General features: G+C 45.5%; 2 protein-coding genes across 2 annotated transcripts in view; both read right to left on the reverse strand.

Annotated features, from left to right (window-relative positions):
* Positions 1 to 299: 299 nt before the first annotated feature.
* ARL4A (ADP ribosylation factor like GTPase 4A) lies at positions 300 to 3,809 on the reverse strand. Its single transcript, XM_053262128.1, has 2 exons — positions 3,657 to 3,809; positions 300 to 2,850 (listed from the first exon to the last, which is right to left on the reverse strand). Exon 2 carries the CDS (start codon positions 2,758 to 2,760, stop codon positions 2,158 to 2,160), a length of 603 nt encoding a protein of 200 aa, XP_053118103.1. The 5' UTR covers positions 2,761 to 2,850; positions 3,657 to 3,809; the 3' UTR covers positions 300 to 2,157.
* Positions 3,810 to 6,063: 2,254 nt separating this feature from the next.
* SCIN (scinderin) overlaps positions 6,064 to 18,461 on the reverse strand; it is a 106,994-nt gene continuing 94,596 nt past the window's right edge. Inside the window, exon 16 of the mRNA XM_053262126.1 lies at positions 6,064 to 6,148. Coding sequence (XP_053118101.1) covers positions 6,072 to 6,148 — 77 coding nt within the window. The 3' untranslated portion in view covers positions 6,064 to 6,071. The remainder of the gene's footprint in view (positions 6,149 to 18,461) is intronic.

Consider the following 18,461-nt stretch of genomic DNA (forward strand, 5'->3'; position numbering starts at 1 on the left):
TGTTCTTGAAATGTTTATGCTGCCAGTAAAAGGACTACCACTGGTGGAAGTTTCCTTCACAATATGTATGTGTAGACTGGGCCTTAGACTGCAAGAGTGGTAACAAGAAATGTCACTGAACTGCAGCCATCAAGATATTTTAAGTCTGGCAAGCATTTGACAGTAGTGGATGAAACATTCTGCAACTTGAGAGGTATTTATACCAAAGAAAAATTAACGGCCATCATATCACAAAAAGGTAAACACACATGGCTGTTTTGCTAAGCAGATTGTTATGAACATATAGAACATAATACAAATTGCCATTAAAGTCTTTAATGAGATACCTGTGATTTTTAACATTGTCACATTTACAAATCTCACATGAATAAGAGTTCAGTTTCATGCAGACAGTTCTGATAAAAAGCAAGATCTGCACATAGTAAAGTGTTCTGTCAACTTCTGTCTCTGATGACTCATTTGGAGTTGGATCTATTGAGGTTTAAGAAGTTATCCATGTTTCTATAAATATAGACATTAAGTGACTTTCAAATGTCACTAGTGCAGGTACACATAACCAACATATAAAAGCTCCATTGGAAGCTACTTCAATTCTTTCAAAAAGGACCAGGATTTCATTTTTTTTTCTTTAAAAAAAGGCTGTCACTTTCAGCATTGGAAAACACTAAAGTGCATTTCTAGTTACCTTCCAAGCAGTTTCTGGCTATAAAATTTGATTTTATACAAAGTATCCATAAGTTATGTTTACTGACATCCAGGACTTTTGTTCCTCCCCATATCTCACAAGCAAGCAAAAGAACACATTAACTTTGCTGTGTCAAGAGGAGGAGAAGCCTTGTTGTTCCTTTTAAGCCATTCTCTCTCATTTTACAGTGGAATTATTCTAGTAACATTTCACAGCACCAGTAGAGTAACACAGGCTTTACTTTTTAGCCCTTTAACCTGCTACCCAAATTGTCTAAAGAATTCTTTTAAAAAAACTGTACCAGTAAGAAAAAAGCCTCTCTACCCATCATATGCTGTTCCACCCAGTTAACACTGTTTCCATGACTGTAAACAAGGAAAGCTTAAAGCATAATTAGAGCAGACACAGGCTATCTTTAACCTCTTGTTTTTCCACAGTGTCAAAATGTTTCAAGTGTATAAAGCTTCAATACATTCTAAGAGTACTGCAAGAACAGTAAGACATCTGGCAGCACATCTTTTAACAGCACTGGGCACATAGAACATGCATTTGTTCTGCTGTGTCTACATTTAGTTTTGATCAAATTTTATTGCCGTCAAATTCATTTAAAGGTAATATTGCACTGTAAGAATCCTGAAACCCAAGTCCCTTACGGTAGTAATTTTAGTCTCTAATTGTTCAGGGTTTTCTTGGAGAGCAAACTTTTTAGGACATGTCTCCCTAGGACAAACAAGTATGGTCCAAACCTGATTAGCACTGTATAATGATGCACAGCTATTTCTAAAAAAACCTCTACACACCAAGACATGCTACATTATCAGGAAACTCATCCATGCTCTTACATATTCTGAACCTTTTCCTCTATCAAGCTTCAGATAACATGAACAGTATTTGTCTTCCATGTCACCTGAGCTCAGTGATGTTTCATGAGAACCAGTTAGAAGCACATCATACAGCCAACCTTTCATTAAAAAACCCTCCACATTCACAGCCTCCTTAAATAATGGTTTACTAGCTCCATATATGTTAAAGGATACTATTTTAAAGCTGTATATCTTCATCTAAACACACCACTTATACAAGCAGTAGTTGAAAAACACTGAATGCCTTAACTGCAGTTTTCTTGCAAAGGCACTCTCAAACATATGACTACACCACCAAGCAGAACACTCTTCATTGTTTTATTTGGCTATTTAGATATCCAGGTCACATTTACCCGCCCATCTGTTTCCTGATCATTTTGTACTATGCAACAAGGGAGTTTTTTTGTTTTGTTTATTTTTTTAAAAAGACACCAGAAGTAGTGCCAAAGGACTTGTGGGGAAACCATGGAAAGAGTCTGTGTCTGCAAAGCTTCCCACCAGGATGAGTGTTTGTTAATTAGGCTGTACAGGATCCAAACAAGCAGGCCAGGAGCTGGAAACTGTTTTGAGTCAAATGCCAGGTGTTGCTACCCTTATGGCCATAGCAGCTCATCTCTTCTTTTTTTGCTGCCTCAGCATTTTCCTTCGCTTAATTATCATATCATGCAGTTTCTCAAGTCCCTCTTTGAGCCCATCTCCTATGATAGCACAGGTGGGCTGCAGGTGCCAGGGAGTGGAAGAGCTCAGCTCGCTGGTGGCCAACATCTTTTCCATATCCGACAGCGACAACGAATGTCTCAAGTCCTGCTTGTTGGCCACGATAAGCACAGGCACTCCTTGGTTCTCCGAGATCCGCGTGATTTTGTGCAGTTCCGTTTTGGCTTCCTCCATCCTTTCGATGTCCACGGAATCCACCACGAAGACGATGCCGTCCGTGCAGCGGGTGTAGGACTTCCAGAGGGGCCGCAGCTTCTCCTGGCCCCCGACGTCCCAGAAGTGGAAAGTGACGGTCTTGTGGTTACCCAGCGTCACTTTGATCTTCTCGGTGTTGAAGCCTTTGGTGGGGACGGTGTTGACGAACTCGTTGAACTGCAGCCGGTAGAGCACGGTGGTCTTGCCGGCGCAATCCAGCCCCAGGATCACGATGTGGAAGCACTGGAAGGCAGGCAGGCTCGACAGGATCGGCGTCTGCTCCGACAGCCCATTCCCCATCGCAGGGGAGGGGCTGGAGGCGAGCAGGGGGCACCAGTCGCCCGCCGCCGCTCCTGTTGCGGGTCTCAGGCTCCTGGTCACGCTCCCTTCCTGACAACCAGACAAGCACAAGCTCAGAGCCAGGGGACGGTGGAGCAAAGAAGCAGTAGGCGAAGGGGAAGCCCTGCTGAAGGGCACCCGGAGCCCTCTTGGCGCAGCCTCTCCGCTTCCCCACCACCTCGGCCCGCTCCTCCACTACGATGCAGCAAGGACGCGCTAGCGACTCTGGCCCGGCCGCGCCTCCACCCTCTCCGCCTAACCCCGCGCTCTTCCCGCCCCCTCGCAGCTAGCGCCTCTGATTGGGCGGCGGCAGCTGCGGTGGGAAGGCGCAAGGCGGAGAAAGAGAAATTGGCTCCAAGCCTTCCCTCTGCCTTTATTGGTCCGGGAGCCTGTCCCTCCAGGCGTGAGCTGCTCGGTTCCCCCACCGCATTGGCTACTATGAAGCTGCGGGAAGGCGGGAAGAAGCGAATCTCGCCTCCCTGTGGCCAGTTCGAGGCTGCTCCGCCTCTGCCCAAAGCCGCCATTCATAGCGGCTGGCAACTGAACCTACTGCAGCGCCCGGCCCCTTTAAGCCCCTGGCGGAGGAGAAGGGAGTCGCTTCCCCGCATGGGGAGACACTCGCTACATTTGAGAGAAAAAAATCCCCCGTTTTTTTCCTGGGTTCCCCACCCCTTTTCTGACAGGACACAAAACCTACGTCTGTCTCTGCCGAAGAATCTCAGGGCACAGAGCGACGATCGCCTCTTTTCCTCAGCTCTATCAACACGCCGCCCCTCCCACCTGTAGCCACCGTTAAGGACGGCGTCTGGGAACGCGTCCTTCACGAACCGATGGGAGGGAGAGAGGGGAAAACTCACCGTGTTCGCTCTACCTCGCCAACTGGGGGAAGCCGGCTGGAGTCGTAACGCACCAGCCGTCGGCTCTCGCGCTTGGCGCACGGGTGTGGAATGTCACAATCACTGAAGCGCCAGCGCCTCCCCATTGGCCCCCCGCGCGCACGCGTCTCCTAGCAACGCTGTTCAAATGACGCCCACGAGCACACTCCGTCTCGCACGCCGGCGCGGAACCAACTCCAGCCGGTTCTTTAACGACCAATGAAAGCCGCGCACACACAAGTCCCGCCCCTCGGGACTTGTGAGACGACGCGTCCTGCCCGAATAGCCACGCCTCCCACAAGCGGCCCATGCGCTTGCCGCATGCTCAGCCTTCTCTCGGCCGAGCCCTTCGACCAACGTCCCAAGTCACGCGAGCCGTCAGGCTGCTTGCCGCGTGGCCAATCCCGCCGAAACCGACGCCTTGGCCACGCCTCTTTTAGCGCGGCAGCCTGCCCTTTTAGCATAGCAGCTGCGCTCCGTGGTCCTAGTGCCTGCCGCGCAACTCATCCAGGTTCTTTTTCATCTCTTGTCGCCCTCTTGCGCTTTAGTGGTTGTCATCTTCCCGGTTCAGGACTGCTTCTTGAAGCAGACACAGCTGACCGAGGCGATGGTCATTGCCAGTCGGTCATTTGAGGTGGTCATCCTTCCCCAGCATTTAACCGGGGAAGTTTCTCGTGCCGAGTAAAGACGCACCGGTTGAATTTCTGCCTGTTCGCTGTAGAAAGCACGTGAATCCAGCGAGAAAAGAGTGGCAATGCTAACTCTAGAAAATCGCACTTGGGTCACCGTCCATTGCATTGCAGCCTAAATTTCAGCTTTTGAACAGTCTTTCCAAACAGAAGAAGATTCCATTTAGCCTACTTGCCTGCGTTTGTCTTGCTCTGTCTCCACTACAATATTTGTTTCTATTGAATATTCATTCCTCACAGAAGTGACCTAAATGGCTGAAAGCTTAAGCAATTAAAGGGTCTTTGATGCTTATTTGAGAGGTGTTTTTAAAATGTATATCCCCATCTTTCTTCCACCATAGAACTCAGTATCCTGGCATTGGCCAGACTAAGACCTGTTTCGCTTCAGCAAGATGGTTGCATTGTACACTCAGACCATGACTGGGGACTAATTCTGTATGGCGTCCTGCTCCCCAGCTGTGTAAATGAGAGAGCAACACTTCCTTGGCTCATAGGGGTTGCAATAGGTATGTGTATGCATGCTATGAACACTGGGACTTTGAACTTAACCTGTGGTATAGTTGCCTTAAAAGACGGGCCACTTTTGTTCTAAATATTGGGAACAATTTCTGAAATATGAGACCCTATTTACTGTTAATGTAAAAATCTGATTCAATACGCTGTTTATAGGAATTCTTGCTGTTTACAGCAAAAGATACCACTTGTATGTATCCCAAGGTTCAGATGCAGGAATTCAGGGCTTCACTCTCAACTTCTCATGCCCCGTTTGGGCATTATGGATTCATGCACAGGGCTAACATGGGCACACCAGTTAAATCAATGCCAGCATGTTCCATAGGCACAACCCCTTGGTCTCCCTGAGTACAGTTTGTCTGCGCTTGCAAACACTGTCACTGAGTTGTTTCTCCCCATCAGAGATGCACCTAGGTAATTTTGCACTCTGGACCTAAAGGCCTTTGGAGGGACCCTACCCCCATGGCGATTTAAGCATCATTTCCCTACACACACACACCGTGACACACTATTTTAACACATGAGTTCTTGGCACAAACAGCAATTGAACTTGCAAGAATGTAAGAATATAAACCAGGGATGTTTATGCAACTAGGCATTGGCAGAAACATTTCAACTTGCAACTTAACCCATCCCACATATTTCTTTCCCCACTCCCCGCTCTCTCTAAAGCAGAGCCAGCGTGGTGTAGTGGTTAGAGTGCTGGACAAGGTCCGGGGAGACCCAAGTTCAAATCCCCATTCAGCAGCCTTGCTGGGTGACTCTGGGCCAGTCACTTCTCTCTCAGCCTAACCTACTTCACAGAGTTGTTGTGAGGAGAAACTGAAGTATGTAGTACACCGCTCTGGGCTCCTCAGAGGAAGAGCGGGATATAAAATCTAACAAATAAGAGGTCATGCTCAGCCACCCAGTACAAGTCACAGTCACACTCAGCTGCCTGAAGCAGTGGGTGTGGAGGCCCTGGACCTCTGCCCGGAAGACCAGGAATAAGAGCGCCTCTGCTCCCCATGATCTGGAATGCTGAGTGTCCATATATAATGCTCATACATAATGTCTGAACAGGGCTCATGTCTCTTTTAATACCATACTCTCATTTATTTGGGTATTCAACAACCTTGTGGTCACAATATGACTTGCCCAGAACTACCTATTAAGCTTCTTGTCTTTACAGGAATTTGTTGTTCTGTGTTCCAATTCACATGCTCTTCACTGCATTGCACAGACTTCTAAAGATACTTGGCATAAGTAAGGTATTAGGCCTGCATTTGCACCCTGTGATGGGAAAGGAAAAATGAATGAAGAAGGATACCCATGAAGACGGGGGAGCTTCTTAAGTAGCTCAGAAATCCTGCTGTCTCAAGGATGTCATATGTTACTAGTTTTTATCAGCCTATCTAATTATCTTCATTTAATGTTCGTTGTTCGTAATAGCTTCTCCAGCTTTGGCTATTCTTTATATTGATATAACCGTGAAGGCCAGTTCTTGTCTGGGTGGTACACGACGCCAAAAAATATACACACACAGAGGGAAAAGCTTATGGGATTTTACTGCTAGCAAGTAAGGCTTTTGGGGTTCACCCAAATCGAGAGCGAAGACCCCCAGTTACAGGTAAGTATTTATACACAGAGGGTAGCTTAGTCATCTATCATGGTGTAACAAAAGTCTTAGAAGGAATGCAAAGTCAAAGTCAGTGCAGATCCACCTTTGTTTACATCAGAATGAAACAACTGACCATCCCTTAACTTGTATCAGTTTCCCAACATCCGCCCTTTATAGCCTATTCTATTTCCCCTGCCCCTTCCCTTATCTTCCTAGAGGTGTTAGCGAGTTATATGGGCCCTTGTCAGCAAGTTATATGGGCCCTTTGTCTATGTTTCTCTCAACAGCTGCAGCAGATTTACTCCTTAAGAGGTAAAGGCTACCTCCCTGGGCAGAGAGGGCTGGGGGAATTAACCCCTTAGTTTCCAGTGTGGAAGAGGCATAGAGAGTTATGACTTCATATTAAGATGGCTGTGCTGTGGTTCCCTAGGCCTTAGTTTTAGGTTAGACTGCCCTCCCAACGTGGATGGTTTGCATAGGTATATCACTATCCATTGTATATTAGTCTTTTACAAAAGTGGTGTTAAAAATCATTATTATGGCAGGACTCAACACTTCCTGGCACAGAGGGGAAATGCTGGACTAACAAGCAGAAGGTTGCCGGTTCAAATCCTCACTGGTACTATATCGGGCAGCAGCAATATAAGTAGATGCTGAAAGGCATCATCTCATACTGCGCAGGAGGAGGCAATGGTAAACCCCTCCTGTATTCTACCAAAAGAAAACCACAGGGCTCTGTGGGCACCAGGACTCAAAATTGACTTGATGGCACACTTTACCTTTTACAACACTTCCCAGATGCCAGCATGCTATGGTGCCTGGAAATTTAAGTGTGGCAACTGAGCCAGGCAACAGATGGATATGAGCAGAAGGTGATAAATGGGACCCCATGGAGGGTATTTCTGGGGCAAGTCTGGCCTCTCATGGAGCAGAGAGCAGTCTGGCTTCTAAATGTTTAGCTTGGCTTCTAAAGCCAAAGAAAACTTGTCAGTTGGCTCAGTAGAGACTACTTGCAGTATTGGGTTACCTCAATTATTTTGGAGATGGTTATTTACTGCTTCAACTAGGAATTATACAGTCATATAACCAGGTCTTGTCCTCAAGAGTTCCTATCTAAGGTTGTCTCTGGAAATTGGGGAGAGGGAAGGGCACATAAAAAGGAAGTGGAGGATGGAAAAGTCTTAGAACTAGGGGTGTGCATTTTGGAATTTTCTTGTTTCGATTTGTATCCGAATCGAAACATCCCCGTTTTGTTTTGTACCCAAATTTTCTGAATCCGAATCAGCCCTGTTTTGTTTTGTAGCCAAATTTTCCAAATCCGAATCCGAATCGATTTGGATTTTTAAAAAGGGTCCCAGGGCAAAAAGAGTGGGTGGTGGTGGTAGTGTCCAATGGGTGGAAGCTACCACGCAAATGTCAAAGGAATTAGGCAAAGGGCTGAAATTTTTTGTGATTTTTTTTAAAGTTTACACATCTTTAAGAATTTTCCCATAGGGAATAATGGGGATTCCAGCAAATGTAACACTTCAAATCAAGAGCAAAGGGATGACCCAGAGCATAGTGTGGTGGGTGGTAGTGCCCAATGGGGGCAAGGAAACTTCCAGAATTATTTCAAAGGAATTGGGCAAAGGGCTGATCTTTTGTGGTTTGTTGAAGTTTACGTGTCTTTAAGATTTCTCCCACAGGGAATAATTGAGGTTTCAGCAGCCCCATAATTCCACTTGGGGGGGCGAGGGGTTGTGTAGTGCACATAGGGTGCTAACCACCCCCATACCCACAAGCCTGTGGGGTACTGGGTTTTGTTGTTTCCGAGGTGTTCATTGTAGATTCTCTGGTAGCATATGAGATTTTCAGTGAAAAACAAGAATCCACTCTCATATGCTACCAGAGAATCTACACTCAGAACACCACAGAAACAGCAGAACCCAGCACCCCATGGGTTAGCAACCCTCCCCCTGTCCAATGTGGGGTCAAGTAAAGAGTGGGAAGAAGCAAAAGAGCCAATGGGGAACTAGGAGGGAATTGTCAGCAGGTCAGCCCATGATTTAGGTCACTAATCAGAAGGCTGGAAGGGTGGGAAATTCAAAGAGATGTCAAACACAAAATGGAGACTGACTCAGAGATCACCACAAAATGGAGGTCCGAAACAACAAAACGTTTTGTAGGGGCGTTTTGTTTTGTATACAAAACTTTTGGATCTGGAAAATGGGTGTTTTGTTTTGTCTACAAAACACCCGAAATAGGCTGTTTTGGGTACAAAACTTTTTGTATCCGAAACGTTTTGCACATCCCTAATTAGAACAACATAAGCATTCTGAGGAGCAGCCTTTTCCTGCCACTTTCCTTCAAACCGAATCAGTGTTTCCCAGCCACTGAAAGATCTTAGACCAGATACTGCCATCTTTGTCGTTTATGGAAAAATTCCAATGACTTCAGAGGCCAGACTGAAAATGCTGACTGGATAAGCATGATTTATCATTCCAAGCTCCAATGCTTTTCTTACGTTGCAAAATCGAATCTATAGATATAATTACAATAAGTTTATCTGTTGCATTTATAACTAGTGTTAGCAGACAGCCTGCTTCCCCCCATCGCCGGTCTTTTTCCTCTTCTCTTGGTCACTGCAGGAAACAAAGGCTTGCCATAGGAGCAGGGCCAACAGTGAGACTTGGCGTTTAACAACTGAGAAATCTAATCTCACAATAGGAGTAGAAGTTTAACCAGTGCAAAATCCACCTAGGAAAGGGAGGCTCCCCATTGCTGTGAGTTCCCATGGGACAAAATAAAATGTTAATCCCCTAAATGCATTCAAGTCCACAAGGGCCTCCCTCTATTCAGAATACTTCAAAATGCAATCAGCCTGATGAACTTCTTTTGATTATCCATACAGGAAACAATAGTGCCCTGTTGTTTGGGGTCATCAACTGAATGGGTACCAAAGTACCTACAGTACCTTTTCTAACCCCTGCCACCTGGAATTGTCCCTTTTGTTAAGTAGGGTCCACCCTGGTTGCATCTGAATGGGAGACTATGGTGTACGACAATTGTGAGATATTCCCCTTAGGGGATGGAGTAGAACATCTGCATACTTGCATGCAAAAGGTTAAAAATTCCCTCCCAGGCATCTCCAAGATAGGACTGAGAGAGATTCCTGTCTGCCTGCAACCTTGGAGAAGCTACTGCCAGTCTGTGTAGACAATACTGAGCTAGATGAACCAATGGTCTGACTCAGTATATGGCAGCTTCCTATGTTCCTATGACAGGACAGAACATCACCTTCTCAAGTTTTCTTCATCCTTGGATTTACCTCCAGTCCTAAAGGTAAAGTGTTCTGTCAAGTAGATTTTGACTCCTGGCACCCACAGAGCCCTGTGGTTGTCTTTGGTAGAATACAGGAGAGGGTTTCCCATTACCTCCTCCTGTGCAGTATGAGATGATGCCTTTCAGCATCTTCCTATATCACTGCTGCCCAATATAGGTGTTTCCATAGTAGTTAGAGTGCTGGACTAGGACTGGAGAGGCCCGAGTTCAAATCCCCATTCAGCCATGATTCTAGCTGGGTGATTCTGGGCCAGTCACGTCTCTCTCAGCTTAGCCTACTTCGCAGGGTTGTTGTGAAAGAGAAACTTAAGTATGTAGTACACCGCTCTGGGCTCCTTGGAGAAAGAGCGGGATATAAATGTAATAAATAATAAATAAATAATAATAATAATAATAATAATATATAATATAAAAGGTACTGTTGCCCCTTTGTTGCTGAGCTGAACAGTTGGCTGGTCATTTGGAACTCTGATAAAGCTGCCTGTGGGATACCATTCTCTAAGCCTGCTTCCCTTAGGGGATCAGCGGTGCCTACTGCTTACTACTGCATCAGAACTCCAGCCAGCTACCCCACCCACTCCCACTAGAGCTGAAATCACTGAATTACTAGATTAGATGAGATTTTTTAAAAATGCATGCACACAATTTACAGACACATTGCATTTACAATAGGGGTGTGCAATTCGAGGTTTAATTGATTCAAGTCTAATCAGGGGCAATTCCAGATTCAACCTCAAATCAGATCACCCTCAAAATAGAGGGCCCAATTTGAGGTCAAAGAGAATCACCCCTGATTTCACCTGAATCAATTTGGGTAACTTGAACACCATTTTGAGGCCTGTTTTGCTGGGAAAATGGGCCTCAAAATTGTGCTTTTTTTCTGGGGAGAGCTGGTCTATCACTTGGGGTTGGTGGGTAAACCAGGCCTCCACTCCAGACTTAGCGCATTTTCCCACTTCAGAGGACTGGTCTACTGAGTAGACCAGTTCTATGAGGAGGGCAGACATGTGGCTGCTCTACCCACTGATCCCAATTCGTAGACCAGCTCTCCTGATTTTCCAGGGAGAGCTGGTCTACTCGCCAACCCCAGTCCTCTGAGGCAGGCTGACGCATCAGGTCCAAAGCAGAGGGCTGGTCTACCCACCACCCCAAATTGATAGACCATCTCTCCCTCAAAATGGTGTTTGAATCACCTGAATCGATTTGGGTGATTTGAGGGTGATTCATTGAGACAACTGGCCAAGGCAGATGTTCTTGATGAATCAATTTGTTGTTTCTGAAATTCAATTTTACCTCAAAGCACCTAATTTGATTTGTGCACACCTCAGATTTACCATACAGAGAAATGATAGATAAGAACTCAGGTTTAAACAAGTAACTAGGCTAGTTACTGCCAAAAAGTAACTAGGCTAGTTCACATGACCATTTGGGAATGAGTTGGAGGGCTCCTACCTCATTAGCATGAGAAGAACTTCTGGGTTAGCAAACCTGGGAAACACAATGAAGCTATTCATACGATTGCTCAAAACCGAGCTGGGCTCCCTTAGCCCGGTTTCGCGTAATTGTGAGAACCATCAGGGGAGCCCGGTGGTTCTCTGGTGGCTAGCCCGCCTAACTGCCCCTCACCCTAAATGAGTGCTCCGTTAACCTTGTTTATTTGATCGTGTGTCCGCCATGGCTGTTTGCCAGGGGATTCTGTGTCTGTGCAGGGACCATGTGGTAGCCATGCCACAGCTTGTTGAGATGTTCAAGCCCCGCCCCCATGCCAACAGCGTGCTATTTAAAGGTGGGCTGGATGCCATGCTCCTCAGTTCTTGGATGACCGCTGTGGAGGATGACCATCCAGGTGCAAAGGTGAGTTTATCAATGTTGATGGAAAGAGCAACGGTCTGCAAACAAGTACGTACATAGCAGAGCACTACTGCAGATGGGTGGTTCGGGAGGTTCTTAAGGATGTCAACAGATCTCTTCCAGATCATCAGTTACAGGTGAGCAACCTGTTTATCTGGACTGAGATCCATAAGTATGGATGTTTAGCAAGCTTCCAATGGAGGAGAGCACAGTAGTGATTATTGTAATACCTGTTTAAGAACACTTCTCCCGAAGTTAGCATCGGCAGCAGAGCACACATCTATGGCATAGTGCTTAATAAAGGGTAACTCTTTGGACCATGTAGCTGCTTTGCAGATGTCCGTAAAAGATACCCCTGAGAGGTGTACAACCAACTAAGCGTATGCCCGAGTGGAATGGGCCTTGATAGCTTCTGGAGGGGTGTTGCCTTGCAACTTGTATGTGAACAAGATGAGCTCGACCAACTAGTTCGATAATCTTTGTCTTGAAATGCAGGAGCCCTTGGCCGCACCCTTGTAGGCTATGAAGAGGCGGTTGGAAGACCTGAGGTCCTTAGTCCACTCCAGATAGAATAGGAGCGCTCTGAGCACATCCAGAGAGCACATGGCGTGTTCTAAAGAGGTCATGGGATCTCTGCAGAATGTTCGCAGGACAATGTCCTGATTCAGGTGGAAGTTGGAGACTACTTCAGATCTGTCAAGATCCATAAGTATCGGGACTAGGTTTGGACTTAGGTTTGTAGTGTCCATTGTTGAAATTGGGAGTTACAAACCCCTCCATGGATGGAAAGTCCTCCGAGGCCTTGCATCCCTTTCCAGCATACTCTGTGCTGCCAGCAGATTGGAAAAGCCTCATGACATCAGCAGCTGCCCTCTCCTTGGCCATGAAGGAGGAGGAAGTGGACCCAGCCCTGTTAAAGCTGTTCCAGCTACAAGTTCATAAAGTGTGCTTTACAGAGTGGCACATGTGTGGATAGCAGTCCCGTACCCACAGCTCTCTATTATTTCCATGTGAGGGAGGGCCTTCTGAGTCCTGGTGGTTGGGTAGCAGAGGTGAGTGAGTTCACCCAACCAGAAAATCAAAGTAGGAGAGCTCTCCTCTCTTCTAACAGGAGGTTAACAGGGCAGTCGGTAGGAAAGCTGGGTCACCCTTCCTTGAGCAACTGGGGATAAAGGGATATTTATGAGTTCACACAGTCACGCAAATGTGGTTAGCCTGCCTCCTACCCTGAATTTGATGACTGCATGAACCAGACCATTGTGGCTTAAAATGGCAGAAAACCTTTAGATTACTTAAAATATCTGAGATGATTCATATAACTGGATGGGCAGGCTCACACACACATACACCCGGCCCATGAGCACTGGTCTGTTGCTCCCAGAATATCCGTGCTGCATGCCACAGTGCAGCGCTCCGGAGGCCAGGATGATGTGCGATGCATTGGGGGATTCCCCCAGGAAATGGGCACTCTAGGCGCCAGTTTCTGTGTCCGCTGGGGCTGAACATAGTCCCAGTGAACACACAACACCCGGAGCCTGGATTAAGGGCTCACTCAAGTCCTTAACCCTGGCTAAGGTTTAAAAACTGGTTTAAAAGTGGGGCTTCAAAGCAGGGCTAGGTGGTGCTGCCCTACCAGGATCGGGCCCAGTCTTGCTAGTCTTCACACACAGTCTAACCTGGGCTGGCCTTCCCTAGCCTGGATTAGGCAACGTGTGAGAATGGCCTCTCTACGTGCAAGAGAAGGTATGAGTTAGGGGTGTGTGGTTTGGCTGGCTTGGCTTCAGGCCTGGCCTGGTTCGGCCATTGAAGTGGGCCAAGCAGGTTCATAGGCCTGCTCGGGTATACTTGGAAAGGGTATCCCTAATCATCCTAATCCTCTATATGCATAGAGGCCCGAACGGGACTGCAGCTGGCCCAGACTGTCATACGGGAGGCCGGCAGGGGGCTTGGAGGAGCCCACTCCACCATCCCGCCGCCTCTCCCTTTACAAGTATACCTGAGTTGGCCCGCGAACTGGTTCTTTGAACCAAAGGCCGGGCCAGTTCGAACTCAGACTGGCTCTCCACTTTGGGAAGCCAGTCCAGTTTGAATTCGAACTGCCCGAACTGGGCCGGCTCAGTGTTGAGCCCGGCTTGAAGCAAGCTGGCTCACACATTTCTTGTATGAATCACATTTTAAAGTCAAAGTATATCATTCAGCATTCTCATCCAAAGAGTTATTCAATGTTAATTGAATTTTATCAGCTTGAGTAATGCTTGTGTTGTTTTCATGATACACGTGATGTACAATTTAATGATATTTGCTTATCATATTTTGTCATAACACTGTAATTAATGTTGAACCCAGGCAATTTCAACATTTTAGACTTTCTAATAAAGTGATTCATTAAGGAGAATTATGCTTACAGGATGTGATAAATTGTGGCAAAGCGGTATTTAGCATCAGATTAGAAAAGTGTATATAGTTTCCCTTGGTGACAGAGAAGTATTACATTAATACACATAGACTGCAGATAAATACTACCAGGACATTTCAACAAGGAACCGATGTTAGCAATTCTTAAGTATCAGCTACTGTTGATGTCAGATTCAGTAAATGCAGAGAACAATATTTGTTGCTTATTGATGGTGAGGGGAGGCAGACCTATCACAGTGCATTTGCTTTGTATTTTGCTGACTGTACTATATAAATAAATGGTTAATCAGACAATTTATTCTTATGTTAGAGCAAATAGTAATAAGCATTCTTGCTTTGACCTCCAACATACAATCTGTGCAAGTCCATTATGAGGAAATGAGATGCAGATGCACAAATCTGTGTGTGTTTTGCATATCTGGGGACAAGCGTAAAAAGCAACAGAACCAGAAGGCTTGAAGAGATCTGTGAGCACTGGGTATCTCTTTCCACATGAGGTGTGGTGGCCACAGTGTTAATTCATGGCCACCACATTCTATTCTTCAGAGTTTGAATCTCATGTGGTCTTTCAATCAACCTAGCTGTAATAACTAGGAGAGGGAAGGGAAGTCAAAGGCAGTCAGACTTGAAGCAGCCATGTATTACTTCCATGAGTACTCTCTCTCTAGACCATAAAATATGTGTACAATATCGGGAAGAGGGGCATGATGTAGAACTTTCAATTATCCCCCTATTGAGGGCATGGATTTTAGTAAACATGAAGAATTACTGTCAGGAACAGGGGAATGCCTACATCCTTCTTAAATTCAGTTCTAATCCCAGGGTCAAAACTACATGCAACTTTAAGCATGTGGTAGCCACCTAATGGTGCAGTGGGGAAATGGCTTGCCTAGCAGGCAAGAGGTTGCTGGTTCAAATCCCCACCAGTATGTTTCAATCAGAAAGCAGTGATATAGGAAGGTGCTGAAAGGCATCATCTCACACTACACGGGAGGAGGCAATGGTAAACCCCTCCTGTATTCTATTAAAAAAAAAACCAACCCACATGGCTCTGTGGTTGCCAGGAGTCGACACCGACTCAAGGGCACAACTTTACCTTTACCTTTATTCAGCTGCATGCTTGTTTCTTCTGTGTGCCATAACATGCTCACACCCTAGTCCCCACCATGGTCCCAGGCCAGGCCAGCGGGCGAAGGGGAACACATGCTGTCTGATCTAGGGAGAAAAGTTCTTACTGGTGCTGTGCTGCCTCCACAGCAGCACAGGTTTAGTATGCTTGCAAATAGCAAGCCGTGTTAATATTGTTAGTCTTCCTGTTGGTTTGTGTAACTCCAGGGGGATTGATAAGTCTATGGGGCCATTCACATGACCTACCAGCCAGGCGGACGGGGGAAGGCTTCCCAAACCTTACCATGCCCTGAGACAATTGGTTCCTTGGTGGGAGCATGGAGTGTGTTCCCACACGATCAGCCCTACTCTGTGCAGCGTGGAGCAGGGTGGATTGATCTGAGGCTGGGACTCATCCCAGCCTCCATGAATCCCAGAATGCACTGTGCGACACACGTGATGTATTAGGGGATTCCCCCAGGAGATGGGCGCTCTAGGCACCCCATCTCTGTGTACACTTGGGCTAAACATAACCCCAGTGAACAAAAGAGCAGTTAGCTTGGGTTAAGGGAGCATTTGTCCCTTTAACCTCAGTCAGGTTTGAAAGTGGGGCTAGGCAGCATCGGGCCCGATCCCGGAGGTTCTTACACGCAACCTGACCCAGCCCTAGCCTGGGTTAGGCTACGCATGAGATCAACCTCTTTGTGTCATAGACTGGTCCAGAAGCTACTCTGATCATATAAGCAGCAGATGACTAGTAAGGCCTGCTTAGAATCAACATATAGGGAATAGTTTAGACAGGTCTGTCTTGGTCTGAAAGCCAATGAAAATGCTAGCACTTCTTTTGCCTTTGTATTCACCTTCCCCTGCTTGCCCTACTGGTAGTGGGAAATATGCCCTCTCCAAGAGAATGAGAGCGTGCTTTAATCTCTAGCTAAGCTGAACGATGGTTCTTTTACCTAATGTGTACAACCTCAACTTCTTGTTCTGTCGTCTCGTCGGTGTTGACTCCTGGCGACCACAGAGCCCTGTGGTTGTCTTTGGTAGAAAACAGGAGGGGTTTACCATTGCCTCCTCCCACACAGTATGACTGTGGGCCTTTTTAATTAACTGCCCTCTCTCCAGATAAATTAGCCAATTAAAAACCTACTGTTGGCTCAGATTTTATTTTAAATGAAGAATATTTAGTTGCATGAACTGGTGCACCTATTTGTGCATTTGTGTCAAAGGAAAACAGTTTGCTTCCATTTTTGACAGTGCACATCCTGCTAAGGATCACTGAGAACACTAAACAAAAATCATTAAAAATAGCATTCCACATGCTTTTATAATTTGTACATGAAACATCAGATCTTAGAACATTCAGCTTGCATTAGAAGATAAAAACCAACACTTCTAAATTTAGTCACTTTCTAGAATTAGGTCAGTGGCTGACATCCTGACTAAATGTACTTGAGGCAGTTCCACTGAAATTAAAAGGACTAGTTAGCCATGCCTAACTTGATTTTTTAATTACAAAATGACAAGTTAGTCATGCCTAACTTGTCCTCTTAATTTCAATAGTACTTCCTCAAGTAAATTTAATCAGGATGTCAAACATCTTTTTGCTTATTTTAAAAATATTCTTAGAATTGACACTTGCTGTTTTAAAAAACTATATTCTGAAGCATCCCATATTTCTTATATTTTAAGTTATCCTTTCCCCGACTTTTGTTCCATAATAACAGTTTTTAAAGTAAAGCTGTTTTTCCTTCTTTGATTTAACCATCTCTAAATCCATGTTTGAGTGTGTATGGGATGGGGGGACCTTTATATTCCTTTCAGTCTTCAGGTAAAATTTGATACAAACATTTATTTAATTGTCTTTCTTAGTAGGGATGTGCACAATTGGATTTTTTAAAATTCAATTTGTGGCCGAATCGAATCATCCCTGATCTGTTTTGTGTCTGAGTCTGTCCCCCCAAATCACCCCAGATTCGATTTGGATTTGATTTGATTCAGATTTGGATCAATTCAGACCACTTATTATTATTATTTTACATTTTATATCCCGCTCTTCCTCCAAGGAGCCCAGAGCAGTGCACTGCATACTTAAGTTTCTCCTCACAACAACCCTGTGAAGTAGGTTAGGCTGAGAGAGAAGTGACTGGCCCAGAATCATCCAGCAGGTATCATGGCTGAATGGGGATTTGAACTCGGGTCTCCCCGGTCCTGGTCCAGCACTCTAGCCACACCACCACGCTGGCCGTCTTATAAAGGTCCTAGGGGCACCAAATTTGGGCAGTGGGTGGGTCCCCATGGATCCACCCAAATTTCAAGGCAGTGGGGAACTTGGTTGATTTGTAATGATTTCTTTTTTAGTTTTTACTGATTTTGTATATTTCCTCCATTATAGGAAATAATGAGGATTCAAAGTTCTGCTATCCTAACCCTAACATAGATCCCCAGCTTTAATTAAAAATAAAAACCACAACAACTATGCTCTAGCCCTTGTAGAAGTGGAGTTATGGAGCAAAATGTGCAGTCACTATTTTTCAAGTGTTTGAATTCTTTGGTGTATAATAACTTTGCCTCATAATGAATCTCTGTGAGGATTCATTGCACACCTTCATTTCTTCTGTTCATTTTGTCAGTCATTGGACAGTGACAACTGTCACCCGGCATGTGTCACCTACAGTGCCCCCACCACCACCACACACACATACTGGGACACTCAGTTAATTTTTTAAAGGAATTTTTGAACTGTTTAGATTCTTTGGTGTGTAATCCTTTGCTGATTCTTTGGTGTGTAATCTCATATCTTAAAATATTTTGCCGTGTTTCTTTCATGAAATCAAAAAAGTAAAGAGCTATATAGTTGTCCCTCGCCAACCATGGGTTTGCCAATTGCAGATCTGAGTATTCACGACTGGCAAACTGTTGCCCCCTCGCCAACTGCGACCTGAGTATTCATTGTTGGTGCAATTTTTAAAAGATTTTTGATCTTTTTTTGGCCAATTTCTGGGGTTGCGGGGTTAATCTAAGGATAAGGGAGTCATTTACTGGAGTCTGGGGGGTTGGGGTGATTTTTGTGGGTTTGGGGGAGTCATTTCCAGGGTCATGGGGTCATTTCCGTGGATCGGGGGGAATGTTTACCTTTTTTGTGGATTTTAAGCACTTCGGCATTCACGATTCCCCTAACCCCTGTTTATAATGTAATCTAATGCCTTGCCAACCACAGATTCGCCAACCACGAGGGTTTCCAGGAATGGAACCCTTGCTGTTGGCGAGGGACAACTACATAATTCATTG

Source organism: Hemicordylus capensis, chromosome 6 (assembly GCF_027244095.1).
Source record: "Hemicordylus capensis ecotype Gifberg chromosome 6, rHemCap1.1.pri, whole genome shotgun sequence".
Classification (NCBI taxonomy): Eukaryota; Metazoa; Chordata; class Lepidosauria; order Squamata; family Cordylidae; genus Hemicordylus; species Hemicordylus capensis.